Here is a 19,859-nt window from a genome sequence, read left to right as displayed (position 1 = left end):
ATGTTACTACAATTACACCATGAGTCGTTAATCATAAAACACACACCTCCGCCCTTCAGCTTCCCGGATAGATATTTATTCCCGTCTGCACGATGAACAGAGAACCCAACTGGCTGGACTGACTCGGACAGTATATCCCGAGAGAGCCATGTTTCCGTGAAACAGAGGATGTTACAATCCCTGATATCTCTCTGGTAAGGAACCCTCGCCCTGAGCTCGTCAACTTTATTATCCAGAGACTGAACATTAGCGAGTAGTATACTCGGAAGCGGTGGGTGGTGTGCACGCCTCCTAAGTCGGACTAGAAGACTGCGCCGAGTACCTCTCCTCCGGCGTTGTTTTGGGTCGGCCTCTGGAATCAGTTCAATTGCCCTGGGGGGTGCGAACAAAGGATCCGCTTCGGGAAAGTCGTGTTCCTGGTCGTAATGCTGGTAGTGCTGGTGAGTTACCGTCGCTCTGATATCCAATAGTTCGTCATACCACGCTCAAAGTCGCTCTGGTCACTCGTTTTGCCCATTCTAACGTTCAATCAAAACAGTAACTGAATGCCTGGATGCCTGTCTGCCTGCTTTATATAGCAAGCCACGGCCACGTGACTCACTGTCTGTAGGAGCGAACCTAACTCTATACTATAGCTTAACTTACCCATAACTCATTTACTGTAATATTGTCTGGGCCAGTACATATGCCTCCTACTAGACAAGACTAGCCACCTCCTGGCTCCATCTGCACCTTTGTTTAAGAAACTCAATATCTTGTCTATTTACGCCAATTATGCAAATACCTCCCAGACAGTTTACCTAAACCCTTCAATGGATTCTTCCAGGTTAATTCTGAAATCCATCTATATTTACATTTTTACATTTTAGTCATTTAGCAGACGCTCTTATCCAGAGCGACTTACAGTTAGTGAGTGCATACATTATTATTTTATTTTTTCATACTGGCCCCCCGTGGGAATCGAACCCACAACCCTGGCATTGCAAACACCATGCTCTACCAACTGAGCTACATCCCTGCCGGCCATTCCCTCCCCTACCCTGGACGACGCTGGGCCAACTGTGCGCCGCCCCATGGGTCTCCCGGTCGAGGCCGGCTACGACAGAGCCTGGATTCGAACCAGGATCTCTAGTGGCACAGCTAGCACTGCGATGCAGTGCCTTAGACCACTGCCCCACTCGGGAGGAAAGACACTGTGATAACCGTCACCCTCCCCACTGCTGCACATAGTCAATTCTCTATCAGAATTCTTATCTTCACATTGCCAAAACATCATCATCCCTCAATATCTTCAAGCGAAGACTGGGGGTCAGCCTGATGAACCAAACTACTCAGTAATCTCCTCCATGAAGACTGGGGGTCAGCCTGATTAACCAAACTACTCAGTAATCTCCTCCATGAAGACTGGGGGGTCAGCCTGATGAACCAAACTACTCAGTAATCTCCTCCATGAAGACTGGGGGTCAGCCTGATGAACCAAACTACTCAGTAATCTCCTCCATGAAGACTGGGGGTCAGCCTGATGAACCAAACTACTCAGTAATCTCCTCCATGGAGACTGGGGGTCAGCCTGATGAGCCAAACTACTCAGTAATCTCCTCCATGAAGACTGGGGGTCAGCCTGATTAACCAAACTACTCAGTAATCTCCTCCATGAAGACTGGGGGGTCAGCCTGATGAACCAAACTACTCAGTAATCTCCTCCATGAAGACTGGGGGTCAGCCTGATGAACCAAACTACTCAGTAATCTCCTCCATGAAGACTGGGGGTCAGACTGATGAGCCAAACTACCCAATAATCCCCTCCATGAAGACTGGGGGTCAGCCTGATGAACCAAACTACCCAATAATCCCCTCCATGTAGCCTAACCCACACACTCTCACATAATCAAACATGTTTTTTCTTGTATACTGAGTATATCATGTACATTATAATTAATATGCTGTTTAACTGATTGAAGAAACTTATTTTTTTGTATTTATATATGTGGTGTGGTTTTCATATATCAGCCCTTATGGGTTTCCAACCCCACCACCACACCGTTTATACCAGTTTTTATCTGGACTGTTTTGTCTTTCACTTCTTTTCTTTGGTGCGGATAAAATTAAACCTAAAACCTAAAATCTTAACCTACATTTTTGTGAACGGGGTGGTGTACCTAATAAACTGTCCGGTGAGTGTATACTTCCACAATAGACATGTAATGTAATAATAGTAGACAGCGCTACTGTAGATAAACACTGGCTCTGATGTTTACTTAAAAACAAAGTCCAGTTTAGATTGTATGTCTTTATCCGTTTCAGCGCAGGAAATGACAGAAATGGCCTCTCAGCGGATGCTGTTGTGGCTGGTATAGTGAGGACCAGCTATGTGATTCATGTGTTGTTGTCTATTCCATCCCCCAGTCCCTGGTTCCTGCTCGCTTTGAGACCCGTACAGTGACAGGCCTTGTGAAGGGCCACGCCTACTCTGTGACTGCCGTTAACGAGGTGAGATAGAACTATAGTAACAGTGGTCGTGGGTTGGATTCCCGCTAGGGGCCGCACATATATGTAAAATGTATTCACGCATAACTAAGTCGCTTTGGACAGAAGCGTCTAGTAAATGGCATTTATTTATTTATTATCTTGTGATTGCTGTATATACACTACATTATTAGATAGACCATGAGATGCACTACATTATTAGATAGACCATGAGATGCACTATATTATTAGATAGACCATGAGATACACTACATTATTAGATATATAGACCATGAGATACACTACATTATTAGATAGACCATGAGATGCACTACATTATTAGATAGACCATGAGATACACTACATTATTAGATAGACCATGAGATGCACTACATTATTAGATAGACCATGAGATACACTACATTATTAGATAGACCATGAGATGCACTACATTATTAGATAGATAGACCATGAGATGCACTACATTATTAGATAGACCATGAGATGCACTACATTATTAGATAGACAGACCATGAGATACACTACATTATTAGATAGACCATGAGATGCACTACATTATTAGATAGACAGACCATGAGATACACTACATTATTAGATAGATAGACCATGATATACACTACATTATTAGATAGACCATGAGATACACTACATTATTAGATAGACCATGAGATACACTACATTATTAGACAGACCATGAGATACACTACATTATTAGATAGATAGACCATGAGATACACTACATTATTAGATAGACCATGAGATACACTACATTATTAGATAGATAGACCATGAGATGCACTACATTATTAGATAGATAGACCATGAGATACACTACATTATTAGATAGATAGACCATGAGATACACTACATTATTATATAGACCATGAGATACACTACATTATTAGATAGATAGACCATGAGATACACTACATTATTAGATAGATAGACCATGAGATACACTACATTATTAGATAGATAGACCATGAGATACACTACATTATTAGATAGACCATGAGATACACTACATTATTAGATAGACCATGAGATACACTACATTATTAGATAGACCATGAGATACACTACATTATTAGATAGACCATGAGATACACTACATTATTAGATAGACCATGAGATACACTACATTATTAGATAGACCATGATATACACTACAGTATTAGATATACCATGAGATACACTACATTATTAGATAGACCATGAGATGCACTACATTATTAGAGAGACCATGAGATGCACTACATTATTAGATAGAGAGACCATGAGATACACTACATTATTAGATAGATAGACCATGAGATACACTACATTATTAGATAGATAGATCATGAGATACACTACATTATTAGATAGATAGACCATGAGATGCACTACATTATTAGATAGATAGACCATGAGATGCACTACATTATTAGATAGACCATGAGATGCACTACATTATTAGATAGATAGACCATGAGATGCACTACATTATTAGATAGACCATGAGATACACTACATTATTAGATAGACCATGAGATGCACTACATTATTAGATAGATAGACCATGAGATGCACTACATTATTAGATAGACCATGAGATGCACTACATTATTAGATAGACAGACCATGAGATACACTACATTATTAGATAGACCATGAGATGCACTACATTATTAGATAGACAGACCATGAGATACACTACATTATTAGATAGATAGACCATGAGATACACTACATTATTAGATAGACCATGAGATACACTACATTATTAGATAGACCATGAGATACACTACATTATTAGACAGACCATGAGATACACTACATTATTAGATAGATAGACCATGAGATACACTACATTATTAGATAGACCATGAGATACACTACATTATTAGATAGATAGACCATGAGATGCACTACATTATTAGATAGATAGACCATGAGATACACTACATTATTAGATAGATAGACCATGAGATACACTACATTATTATATAGACCATGAGATACACTACATTATTAGATAGATAGACCATGAGATACACTACATTATTAGATAGATAGACCATGAGATACACTACATTATTAGATAGATAGACCATGAGATACACTACATTATTAGATAGACCATGAGATACACTACATTATTAGATAGACCATGAGATACACTACATTATTAGATAGACCATGAGATACACTACATTATTAGATAGACCATGAGATACACTACATTATTAGATAGACCATGAGATACACTACATTATTAGATAGACCATGATATACACTACAGTATTAGATAGACCATGAGATACACTACATTATTAGATAGACCATGAGATGCACTACATTATTAGAGAGACCATGAGATGCACTACATTATTAGATAGAGAGACCATGAGATACACTACATTATTAGATAGATAGACCATGAGATACACTACATTATTAGATAGATAGATCATGAGATACACTACATTATTAGATAGATAGACCATGAGATGCACTACATTATTAGATAGATAGACCATGAGATGCACTACATTATTAGATAGACCATGAGATGCACTACATTATTAGATAGATAGACCATGAGATGCACTACATTATTAGATAGATAGACCATGAGATACACTACATTATTAGATAGACCATGAGATGCACTACATTATTAGATAGACAGACCATGAGATACACTACATTATTAGATAGACCATGAGATGCACTACATTATTAGATAGACAGACCATGAGATACACTACATTATTAGATAGATAGACCATGAGATACACTACATTATTAGATAGACCATGAGATACACTACATTATTAGATAGACCATGAGATACACTACATTATTAGACAGACCATGAGATACACTACATTATTAGATAGATAGACCATGAGATACACTACATTATTAGATAGACCATGAGATACACTACATTATTAGATAGATAGACCATGAGATACACTACATTATTAGATAGATAGACCATGAGATACACTACATTATTATATAGACCATGAGATACACTACATTATTAGATAGATAGACCATGAGATACACTACATTATTAGATAGATAGACCATGAGATACACTACATTATTAGATAGATAGACCATGAGATACACTACATTATTAGATAGACCATGAGATACACTACATTATTAGATAGACCATGAGATACACTACATTATTAGATAGACCATGAGATACACTACATTATTAGATAGACCATGAGATACACTACATTATTAGATAGACCATGAGATACACTACATTATTAGATAGACCATGATATACACTACAGTATTAGATAGACCATGAGATACACTACATTATTAGATAGACCATGAGATGCACTACATTATTAGAGAGACCATGAGATGCACTACATTATTAGATAGAGAGACCATGAGATACACTACATTATTAGATAGATAGACCATGAGATACACTACATTATTAGATAGATAGATCATGAGATACACTACATTATTAGATAGATAGACCATGAGATGCACTACATTATTAGATAGATAGACCATGAGATGCACTACATTATTAGATAGACCATGAGATGCACTACATTATTAGATAGATAGACCATGAGATGCACTACATTATTAGATAGATAGACCATGAGATACACTACATTATTAGATAGACCATGAGATACACTACATTATTAGATAGACCATGAGATACACTACATTATTAGATAGACCATGAGATGCACTACATTATTAGATAGACCATGAGATACACTACATTATTAGATAGATAGACCATGAGATGCACTATATTATTAGATAGACCATGAGATGCACTACATTATTAGATAGACCATGAGATACACTACATTATTAGATAGATAGACCATGAGATACACTACATTATTAGATAGATAGACCATGAGATACACTACATTATTAGATAGATAGACCATGAGATGCACTACATTATTAGATAGATAGACCATGAGATGCACTACATTATTAGATAGACCATGAGATGCACTACATTATTAGATAGATAGACCATGAGATGCACTACATTATTAGATAGATAGACCATGAGATACACTACATTATTAGATAGACCATGAGATGCACTACATTATTAGATAGACAGACCATGAGATACACTACATTATTAGATAGACCATGAGATGCACTACATTATTAGATAGACAGACCATGAGATACACTACATTATTAGATAGATAGACCATGAGATACACTACATTATTAGATAGACCATGAGATACACTACATTATTAGATAGACCATGAGATACACTACATTATTAGATAGACCATGAGATACACTACATTATTAGACAGACCATGAGATACACTACATTATTAGATAGATAGACCATGAGATACACTACATTATTAGATAGACCATGAGATACACTACATTATTAGATAGATAGACCATGAGATGCACTACATTATTAGATAGATAGACCATGAGATACACTACATTATTAGATAGATAGACCATGAGATACACTACATTATTATATAGACCATGAGATACACTACATTATTAGATAGATAGACCATGAGATACACTACATTATTAGATAGATAGACCATGAGATACACTACATTATTAGATAGATAGACCATGAGATACACTACATTATTAGATAGACCATGAGATACACTACATTATTAGATAGACCATGAGATACACTACATTATTAGATAGACCATGAGATACACTACATTATTAGATAGACCATGAGATACACTACATTATTAGATAGACCATGAGATACACTACATTATTAGATAGACCATGATATACACTACAGTATTAGATAGACCATGAGATACACTACATTATTAGATAGACCATGAGATGCACTACATTATTAGAGAGACCATGAGATGCACTACATTATTAGATAGAGAGACCATGAGATACACTACATTATTAGATAGATAGACCATGAGATACACTACATTATTAGATAGATAGATCATGAGATACACTACATTATTAGATAGATAGACCATGAGATGCACTACATTATTAGATAGATAGACCATGAGATGCACTACATTATTAGATAGACCATGAGATGCACTACATTATTAGATAGATAGACCATGAGATGCACTACATTATTAGATAGATAGACCATGAGATACACTACATTATTAGATAGACCATGAGATACACTACATTATTAGATAGACCATGAGATACACTACATTATTAGATAGACCATGAGATGCACTACATTATTAGATAGACCATGAGATACACTACATTATTAGATAGATAGACCATGAGATGCACTATATTATTAGATAGACCATGAGATGCACTACATTATTAGATAGACCATGAGATACACTACATTATTAGATAGATAGACCATGAGATACACTACATTATTAGATAGATAGACCATGAGATACACTACATTATTAGATAGATAGACCATGAGATGCACTACATTATTAGATAGATAGACCATGAGATGCACTACATTATTAGATAGACCATGAGATACACTACATTATTAGATAGATAGACCATGAGATGCACTACATTATTAGATAGACCATGAGATACACTACCTTATTAGATAGACCATGAGATGCACTACATTATTAGATAGATAGACCATGAGATACACTACATTATTAGATAGATAGACCATGAGATGCACTACATCATTAGATAGACCATGAGATGCACTACATTATTAGATAGACCATGAGATACACTACATTATTAGATAGATAGACCATGAGATACACTACATTATTAGATAGATAGACCATGAGATACACTACATTATTAGATAGATAGACCATGAGATGCACTACATTATTAGATAGATAGACCATGAGATACACTACATTATTAGATAGACCATGAGATGCACTACATTATTAGATAGATAAACCATGAGATACACTACATTATTAGATAGATAGACCATGAGATGCACTACATTATTAGATAGATAGACCATGAGATACACTACATTATTAGATAGACCATGAGATGCACTACATTATTAGATAGAGAGACCATGAGATACACTACATTATTAGATAGATAGACCATGAGATACACTACATTATTAGATAGATAGATCATGAGATACACTACATTATTAGATAGATAGACCATGAGATGCACTACATCATTAGATAGATAGACCATGAGATGCACTACATTATTAGAGAGACCATGAGATACACTACATTATTAGATAGACCATGAGATACACTACATTATTAGACAGACCATGAGATACACTACATTATTAGATAGATAGACCATGAGATGCACTACATTATTAGATAGATAGACCATGAGATACACTACATTATTAGATAGACCATGAGATGCACTACATTATTAGATAGATAGATCATGAGATACACTACATTATTAGATAGATAGACCATGAGATGCACTACATTATTAGAGAGACCATGAGATACACTACATTATTAGATAGATAGACCATGAGATACACTACATTATTAGATAGATAGATCATGAGATACACTACATTATTAGATAGATAGACCATGAGATGCACTACATCATTAGAGAGACCATGAGATACACTACACTATTAGATAGATAGACCATGAGATGCACTACATTATTAGATAGACCATGAGATACACTACATTATTAGATAGATAGACCATGAGATGCACTACATTATTAGATAGACCATGAGATACACTACATTATTAGATAGATAGACCATGAGATGCACTACATTATTAGATAGATAGATCATGAGATACACTACATTATTAGAGAGACCATGAGATACACTACATTATTAGATAGATAGACCATGAGATGCACTACATTATTAGATAGACCATGAGATACACTACATTATTAGATAGATAGACCATGAGATGCACTACATCATTAGATAGACCATGAGATGCACTACATTATTAGAGAGACCATGAGATACACTACATTATTAGATAGATAGACCATGAGATACACTACATTATTAGATAGACCATGAGATACACTACATTATTAGATAGATAGACCATGAGATGCACTACATCATTAGATAGACCACGAGATGCACTAAATTATTAGAGAGACCATGAGATACACTACATTATTAGATAGATAGACCATGAGATGCACTACATTATTAGATAGACCATGAGATGCACTACATTATTAGATAGACAGACCATGAGATACACTACATTATTAGATAGATAGACCATGAGATACACTACATTATTAGATAGACCATGAGATACACTACATTATTAGACAGACCATGAGATACACTACATTATTAGATAGATAGACCATGAGATACACTACATTATTAGATAGACCATGAGATACACTACATTATTAGATAGATAGACCATGAGATGCACTACATTATTAGATAGATAGACCATGAGATACACTACATTATTAGATAGATAGACCATGAGATACACTACATTATTATATAGACCATGAGATACACTACATTATTAGATAGATAGACCATGAGATACACTACATTATTAGATAGATAGACCATGAGATACACTACATTATTAGATAGATAGACCATGAGATACACTACATTATTAGATATACCATGAGATACACTACATTATTAGATAGACCATGAGATACACTACATTATTAGATAGACCATGAGATACACTACATTATTAGATAGACCATGAGATACACTACATTATTAGATAGACCATGATATACACTACAGTATTAGATAGACCATGAGATACACTACATTATTAGATAGACCATGAGATGCACTACATTATTAGAGAGACCATGAGATACACTACATTATTAGATAGAGAGACCATGAGATACACTACATTATTAGATAGATAGACCATGAGATACACTACATTATTAGATAGATAGATCATGAGATACACTACATTATTAGATAGATAGACCATGAGATGCACTACATTATTAGATAGATAGACCATGAGATGCACTACATTATTAGATAGACCATGAGATGCACTACATTATTAGATAGATAGACCATGATATGCACTACATTATTAGATAGATAGACCATGAGATACACTACATTATTAGATAGACCATGAGATACACTACATTATTAGATAGACCATGAGATACACTACATTATTAGATAGACCATGAGATGCACTACATTATTAGATAGACCATGAGATACACTACATTATTAGATAGATAGACCATGAGATGCACTACATTATTAGATAGACCATGAGATGCACTACATTATTAGATAGATAGACCATGAGATACACTACATTATTAGATAGATAGACCATGAGATACACTACATTATTAGATAGATAGACCATGAGATGCACTACATTATTAGATAGATAGACCATGAGATGCACTACATTGTTAGATAGACCATGAGATACACTACATTATTAGATAGATAGACCATGAGATGCACTACATCATTAGATAGACCATGAGATGCACTACATTATTAGATAGACCATGAGATACACTACATTATTAGATAGATAGACCATGAGATACACTACATTATTAGATAGATAGACCATGAGATACACTACATTATTAGATAGATAGACCATGAGATGCACTACATTATTAGATAGATAGACCATGAGATACACTACATTATTAGATAGACCATGAGATGCACTACATTATTAGATAGATAGACCATGAGATACACTACATTATTAGATATATAGACCATGAGATGCACTACATTATTAGATAGATAGACCATGAGATACACTACATTATTAGACAGACCATGAGATGCACTACATTATTAGATAGAGAGACCATGAGATACACTACATTATTAGATAGATAGACCATGAGATACACTACATTATTAGATAGATAGATCATGAGATACACTACATTATTAGATAGATAGACCATGAGATGCACTACATCATTAGATAGATAGACCATGAGATGCACTACATTATTAGAGAGACCATGAGATACACTACATTATTAGATAGACCATGAGATACACTACATTATTAGACAGACCATGAGATACACTACATTATTAGATAGATAGTCCATGAGATGCACTACATTATTAGATAGATAGACCATGAGATACACTACATTATTAGATAGACCATGAGATGCACTACATTATTAGATAGATAGATCATGAGATACACTACATTATTAGATAGATAGACCATGAGATGCACTACATTATTAGAGAGACCATGAGATACACTACATTATTAGATAGATAGACCATGAGATGCACTACATTATTAGATAGACCATGAGATACACTACATTATTAGATAGATAGACCATGAGATGCACTACATCATTAGATAGACCATGAGATGCACTACATTATTAGAGAGACCATGAGATACACTACATTATTAGATAGATAGACCATGAGATACACTACATTATTAGATAGACCATGAGATACACTACATTATTAGATAGATAGACCATGAGATGCACTACATCATTAGATAGACCATGAGATGCACTACATTATTAGAGAGACCATGAGATACACTACATTATTAGATAGATAGACCATGAGATGCACTACATTATTAGATAGACCATGAGATGCACTACATTATTAGATAGATAGACCATGAGATACACTACATTATTAGATATATAGATCATGAGATACACTACATTATTAGATATATAGATCATGAGATACACTACATTATTAGATAGATAGACCATGAGATACACTGCATTATTAGATAGATAGACCATGAGATACACTACATTATTAGATAGACCATGAGATGCACTACATTATTAGATAGATAGACCATGAGATACACTACATTATTAGATTGACCATGATATACACTACATTATTAGATAGACCATGAGATACACTACATTATTAGATAGATAGACCATGAGATGCACTACATTATTAGATAGATAGACCATGAGATACACTACATTATTAGATAGATAGACCATGAGATGCACTACATTATTAGATAGATAGACCATGAGATGCACTACATTATTAGATAGACCATGAGATGCACTACATTATTAGATAGATAGACCATGAGATACACTACATTATTAGATAGATAGACCATGAGATACCCTACATTACTAGATAGACCATGAGATACACTACATTATTAGACAGACCATGAGATACACTACATTATTAGATAGACAGACCATGAGATACACTACATTATTAGATAGATAGACCATGAGATGCACTACATTATTAGATAGACCATGAGATACACTACAGTATTAGATAGACCATGAGATACACTACATTATTAGATAGACCATGAGATACACTACATTATTAGATAGATAGACCATGAGATGCACTACATTATTAGATAGACCATGAGATACACTACCTTATTAGATAGACCATGAGATACACTACATTATTAGATAGATAGACCATGAGATACACTACATTATTAGATAGATAGACCATGAGATACACTACATTATTAGATAGATAGACCATGAGATGCACTACATTATTAGATAGACCATGAGATACACTACCTTATTAGATAGACCATGAGATACACTACATTATTAGATAGATAGACCATGAGATACACTACATTATTAGATAGATAGACCATGAGATACACTACCTTATTAGATAGACCATGAGATACACTACATTATTAGATAGATAGACCATGAGATAGACTACATTATTAGATAGGTAGACCATGTGTATGGAGTTGTGGTTTGAGATGACTGTAGGCCATTTTAATGTTTTTTACTGCTACCAAAGCTGACTCAAGCAGCCAGTGTTTGTTGCCATTGCGATTGTTACATGGACCGGTGTGTGTTTCTCCTCAGTGTAAGCAGTCCCTTCACAAAGAGTCTAAGGTGCGTCTGGTGCGCCTCAGGAACCCCTGGGGACAGGTGGAGTGGAACGGGCCCTGGAGCGACAAGTACGATACGCCTGATTGATTGATTGACTGGCTGGTTGATTGAACTGGCACCAGTGATAGACACAGGTTGCTTTCCGATGTCCATGCTAGCATTCCCAATACAAGGCTGCGTTTACACAGGGAGCCCAATTCTGATATTTTTTCCACTAATTGGTCTTTTGACCAATCACATCAAATCTTTTCATATCAGATATTTCATATCAAAAGTCAATTTATGACATTTAGCACATTTAGCACAGTTATTACATTTATCACATTTATCACAATTATCACATTTATTAAATGTATCACATGTATTAAATTTAGCACATTTAGCACAAAAAAAACACAATAAGTAATGAGTAGTAAAAAAAAGAAGAATCAAATTGTAGTGCTGTATGTTATATTATGTTACATTATATTATATTACATTATATTATATTATATTATATTATATTACATTATATTATATTATATTACATTATATTATATTATATTGTATTACATTACATTATATTATATTATATTATATTATATTACATTATATTATATTACATTATATTATATTATATTATATTATATTATGTTACATTATATTATATTATATTACATTATATTATATTATATTATATTACATTATATTATATTACATTATATTATATTATATTATATTATATTATATTATATTACATTATATTATATTGTATTACATTATATTATATTACATTATATTATATTATATTACATTATATTGTATTGTATTACATTATATTATATTATATTACATTACAATATATTATATTATATTACATTATATTATATTGTATTACATTATATTATATTACATTATATTACATTATATTATATTATATTATATTACATTACATTATATTGTATTACATTATATTATATTCCCATGTCAGAGAAGGTCCATGTATCATATTATTCCGTTTGGATGTTGTTGATGTTGTTCCCTCCTGTCCACAGCTCTAAGGAGTGATGATGTTGTTGATGTTGTTCCCCACTGCCCACAGCTCTAAGGAGTGATGATGTTGTTGATGTTGTTCCCCACTGCCCACAGCTCTAAGGAGTGATGATGTTGTTGATGTTGTTCCCTCCTGTCCACAGCTCTAAGGAGTGATGATGTTGTTGATGTTGTTCCCTCCCGTCCACAGCTCTAAGGAGTGATGATGTTGTTGATGTTGTTCCCTCCCGTCCACAGCTCTAAGGAGTGGGTATCTCTGTCTAAGGGAGAGAAGGACAAGCTCCAGCATCAGAGTGCTGAGGACGGTGAGTTCTGGTGAGTCTGTTTCTCTTTTCAACAATGTCATCATAGCTGCTCTTGATGCTTCATGTTTATTGTCTCTACCCATGTTACATGTCCTCTCCTCTCTCTCAACTGGAAAAGGAAAATCCCACCTCACTGAAATAGTCTATAAAATAGTCAACAAGTTATTCTGCTGCTAAAGAACATTAAGATGTACAGACTATTTCAGCGACTGTGGATTTTCCTTTTCCAGTTTATATGCCTTTTGAACCCTGCACCAAAAGACCTTTGATTACAAACTATCAAGTGGAGCGTGCCAATTCATGACCTTCCTTGAACCCTGCACCAAAATACCTTTGATTACAAACTATTAAGAGGAGCATGCCAATTCTTGACCCTCCTTGAACCCTGCACCAAAAGACCTTTGATTACAAACTATCAAGTGGAGCGTGCCAATTCTTGACCCTCCTTGAACCCTGCACCAAAAGACCTTTGATTACAAACTATCAAGTGGGATCATGCCAATTCTTGACCATCCTTGAACCCTGCACCAAAATACCTTTGATTACAAACTATCAAGTGGAGCGTGCCAATTCTTGACCCTCCTTGTCTCCCTCCCCACTTTCTCTCCCTCTCCTCTCATCTCCCCCCTCTCCTCACCAATCCCACTCCTTCCTCCTCTCCTGCTCCTCCTCTCTCTCTCCCCTCTCCCTCTCCTCTGTCTCCCTCTCCTCCCTCTCCCTCTCCCTCTCCCTCTCCCTCTCCCTCCCCTCTCCTCTGTCTCCCTCTTCCTCTCCCCCTACTCTGTCTCCCTCTCCCTCTCTCCTCTGCCTCCCCCTTCTATTTCCTTCTCCTGTCTCCCTCTCCCTCTCCTCTGTCTCCCTCTCCTCTATCTCCCTCTCCTCCCCCTCCTCTCCCTCTCCCTCTCCCTCTCCCTCTCCCTCTCCCTCTCCCTCGTCTCCCTCTTCCTCCCTCTTCCTCTCCCCCTCCTCTGTCTCCCTCTCCCTCTCCCTCTCTTCTCTGCCTCCCCCTTCTATCTCCTTCTCCTGTCTCCCTCTCCCTCTCCTCTGTCTCCCTCTCCTCTATCTCCCTCTCCTCCCCCTCCTCTCCCTCTCCCTCTCCCTCTCCCGCTCCCTCTCCCTCTCCCTCTCCTCTGTCTCCCTCTCCTCTGTCTCCCTCTCCTCTGTCTCCTCTGACTCCCTCGTCTCTGTCGCCCTCTCCTCTCTCTTCTGTCTCCCTCTCCTCTGTCTCCCTCTCCTCTGTCTCCCTCTCCTCTGTCTCCCTCTCCTCTGTCCCCCTCTCCTCTGTCTCCCTCTCCTCTGTCTCCTCTCCTCTGACTCCCTCTCCTCTGTCTCCCTCTCCTCTGACTCCCTCTCCTCTGTCTCCCTCTCCCTCTCTGTCTCCCTCTCCTCTGTCTCCCTCTCCTCTGTCTCCCTCTCCTCTGTCTCCCTCTCCTCTGTCTCCCTCTCCTCTGTCCCCCTCTCCTCTGTCTCCCTCTCCTCTGTCTCCCTCTCCTCTGACTCCCTCTCCTCTGTCTCCCTCTCCTCTGACTCCCTCTCCTCTGTCTCCCTCTCCCTCTCTGTCTCCCTCTCCTCTGCCTCCCTCTCCTCTGCCTCCCTCTCCTCTGTCTCCTCTGACTCCCTCGTCTCTGTCGCCCTCTCCTCTCTCCTCTGTCTCCCTCTCCTCTGTCTCCCTCTCTTCTGTCTCCCTCTCCTCTGACTCCCTCTCCTCTGTCTCCCTCTCCTCTGCCTCCCTCTCCTCTGTCTCCCTCTCCTCTGTCTCCCTCTCCTCTGTCTCCCTCTCCTCTGTCTCCCTCTCCCTCTCTGTCTCCCTCTCCTCTGACTCCCTCTCCCTCTCTGTCTCCCTCTCCCTCTCCTCCGTCTCCCCAGGATGTCCTTTGAGGACTTCAAGAAGAACTACACTAAGATTGAGATCTGCAACCTGACCCCTGATGCCCTGGAGGATGATAAGATCCACAAGTGGACGGTGTCTGTGAACGAGGGTCGCTGGGTCAGAGGCTGCTCCGCCGGGGGCTGTAGAAACTACCCAGGTAGGAGATGACCCCTGACCTCTAACCCTATACTGTAGGTTGATAGAGCTTGCCTGATGCAATGGAACGAATGGGGTAGTCCTACAATTGACCCTTTGCGCAGCCCCGCCCCAGAATTTTAGCCAAACAATCTCACCGCTCCAATGGATAGCAACTGTCGTCGAGTCCGACACCTCGGACAAGCTCACGTTTGAGTTTTCTTCAAAAAAGTGATTGTTTAAATGGCTAAATAATTGAACAGTGCACCAGGGGTACTTGCTACTGGAATTCCTGAAATGCAGAACCTGTTAGAGTATTCCTTGAATCTGAAATTATACTTTTGTTACATTGTTTGCTAGTTCAGCTGGTTAGCTAGCTCTCAGTCTCATTGACCACTAAACGTTGCTAACGGTAGCTAGCTAGCCACTTAATATAACTTGTTTAGCCATGGTGTTAATACAACTCCCGTCTGCTGTCGACATCAAGATACAATTTGAGAGCACTAGTTTACTCCAAAAGTGGTTGTAGCTTTGACCGTATGCTGACAGTGAATTCAGTGGCTAACCACACTACAAACATAATGTTGCCGGGTTCCCGTGAAGCACTTGTAATGACAACACACCTGAGAGTTTCCTGATTAGCAAGGTGTAGTCTGTATTTAATTTAACTGTGTATTAAAAAACAGTTTGAGATCATTGTGAGGGGATTTCGCCCCCCCGTGGCTAGAAGGGGGAATTAGGCTTCCTGGGAATATGTTGTCCGAGGTTGCAACAGTAACCAACAGGGGGGGGCAGCCATTAGCGAAGGTTCAATTGCACTGCAAATCTCCCCCACCTGGCACTCTGGCCAGGCTCAATCAAATGTTCCCAAAGTATTTGAAAGAAAAAGTAGACAATGTCCATTGAGTGATGTGGCGTGTTTGGTTCTACCTCTATTTATGTTAGTCTATCCACAAGGATTAGGTTCTGCAGATTAAGTTCTGCAGGTTCTGGACCGAGGCTACACACAGTGATGTTGGTGTGTTTGGTTCTGAACCCCCTACCTGCAGATACATTCTGGACCAACCCTCAGTACCGCCTGCGTCTGCTGGAGGAGGACGATGACCCAGAGGACAACGAGGTGGCGTGTTCCTTCGTGATCGCTCTGATGCAGAAGAACAGACGGAAGGAGAGGAAGATGGGAGCCAATCTCTTTACCATCGGATTTGCCATCTACGAGGTGTCCCCCTGTCAGCCGTCACACCAAAAAAAAAAAAAAAAAGATCTTAAACGACTTGTATTATTCTTTAAAGGGGGTAGTTGTTAGTTAAAAAAGTCAAATAATGTCTGTACCAGTTGCAGATTACCCCTTAGCCACAATATGTTGGCGACACACGTTGTATACATGCTGCATTCTGTTGGAAACACAGTTTTGTTTTTAGCTGTGTTTGCTGATCTTGTTTCTGGTGCAAATCAATTCTGTTGTTTCAATTCAAATCAAATCAATTCAGATCTGTTTCTGGTGCAAACACAACTCATTCTTCTCTCTGTCTGTCTGCAGGTGCCAAAGGAGGTAAGGACAGGAGATGTGGAATGGGTTTAGTTTTTCACATTGTGGGTTTTTACTATTCTAATTAATTTTTACTATGAAAGTTTCTATGATTAATAGTATGACAACAATGACTAATTCAACACTTTTCATTCCCAATCTTTCTCCTCCTCCGTCTGCGTGTTTCTGTGACCAGATGCACGGCAACAAGCAGCACATGCAGAAGGACTTCTTCCTGTTCAACTCGTCCAAGGCTCGCTGCAAGTCCTACATCAACCTGAGGGAGGTGACCCAGCGCTTCCGTCTGAGCCCCGGAGAGTACGTCATCATCCCTTCCACCTACGAGCCTCACCAGGAGGGAGAGTTCATCCTCAGAGTCTTCTCCGAAAAGAGGAACACCTCCGAGTGAGTGGCTGAGAGAGCAGGGTGGTGGTGGAGCGCAGAGGGAATATGGGAATATGTCGAGTCCCCCTGGGAAAAGCAATGCAAGGCCACAGTGGAGTGTCATAGAGGTTTATTAACAGTCTGGGGTTCAAACAAAACGCAGATAAACGGCCTGTGCACTGCGATATACTTTTTAAAGCAATTTTCCCAGGCGTTTTTGCTGCGATCACGTTGTTGTCACTGTAAACACAGTGGATGCCGTTGTTTTAAAGAGTATATCACCTTTCAAAAGTCAAATCGCAGTGCACAGGCCGCTTATCTGCGTTTGTTTGAATCCCGGGCTACTTTTCACACTTCCTTGGCCACTGGTTAACTATATATAGATTTGCAAATACTGATGAATATATTCCATTATAGTAACTTAATTACAATCTTAGTAATAGTATGGGGTTGGCAGGTTCTCAGGTGTTTTACATGACATGACCCAATGTCTATGATGGGTTAAGCAGTGTGGGTGAGTGGGTGTGTGTTGAGTTGTTGTTAGGTTGTGTTGTTGTCAGGTTAGAGTGTCCCCTTCGTGGAGGGGGTGCTGGTTGGGGTTATGGGGGGGGGGGGTCAGACCACCCAGGACAAACTATTTTAACGGCAATTTGATTTGTAGAGCTGGAAGGAATCGGCCCCAGTTCGAAGCTGTTATGGAGTCTTTTTTAGGACAAGCGACTTCAGATTTGGGCATGCTCCGGTAAACATTTTATTTCAGTATTAAAATAAACCTCCTGATCTGCCTTCAAACATCCCGAAACAACCTCCACCCTAGAAAACAAGAGCTCCTAGCTCTGGTGGAAGAGAGAAAAGCTGAAATCTGAAGAAGCTGTAAAGACATATGACCGACTTGATTATGGGCGGGTTTCCCGGACAAAGATTATGTCTAGTCCTGGGCTAAGAAGCAAAAATCAATAGAGAATCCCGTTTGAAAATGTTTTTTTTGAATCCAGGATTAGGCTTAATCTGTGTTCAGAAAACCAGCCCTATGAGTTTTAAGATTACAAAGTCTGGCTTTTATTTAATCTCAGTGGGAGTCACTGTTTTCGTCCATTTGTTTTTAAGGAAACGTCAGGTTGTACAATAGGTTATATAATCACGTTTTCTAGGTATTGTCTGCCGTATCTAGCCTGTGGTGAGAAGCCTGTTGGAGACGTATCGGCCAGAC

The 19,859-nt window shown here is 38.0% G+C and overlaps 1 protein-coding gene across 1 annotated transcript in view; it reads left to right on the top strand.

Moving 5' to 3' along the window:
• The window catches only part of LOC311146010 (calpain-3-like), a gene marked incomplete at both ends in the record, with an annotated part of 63,939 nt that overhangs the window by 21,735 nt on the left and 22,345 nt on the right, over positions 1-19,859 (top strand). The window contains 7 exons of the mRNA XM_084182445.1: positions 2,407-2,490; positions 13,369-13,463; positions 14,665-14,742; positions 16,599-16,759; positions 17,787-17,956; positions 18,278-18,289; positions 18,462-18,670. Coding sequence (XP_084038571.1) covers positions 2,407-2,490; positions 13,369-13,463; positions 14,665-14,742; positions 16,599-16,759; positions 17,787-17,956; positions 18,278-18,289; positions 18,462-18,670 — 809 coding nt within the window. The remainder of the gene's footprint in view (positions 1-2,406; positions 2,491-13,368; positions 13,464-14,664; positions 14,743-16,598; positions 16,760-17,786; positions 17,957-18,277; positions 18,290-18,461; positions 18,671-19,859) is intronic.

The sequence above is a fragment of the Coregonus lavaretus genome, assembly GCF_964263955.1.
Source record: "Coregonus lavaretus genome assembly, chromosome: 18".
Classification (NCBI taxonomy): domain Eukaryota; kingdom Metazoa; phylum Chordata; class Actinopteri; order Salmoniformes; family Salmonidae; genus Coregonus; species Coregonus lavaretus.
The sequence above is the reverse complement of the archived record's forward strand: the minus strand, read 5'-3'. Positions and strand labels throughout refer to the sequence as shown.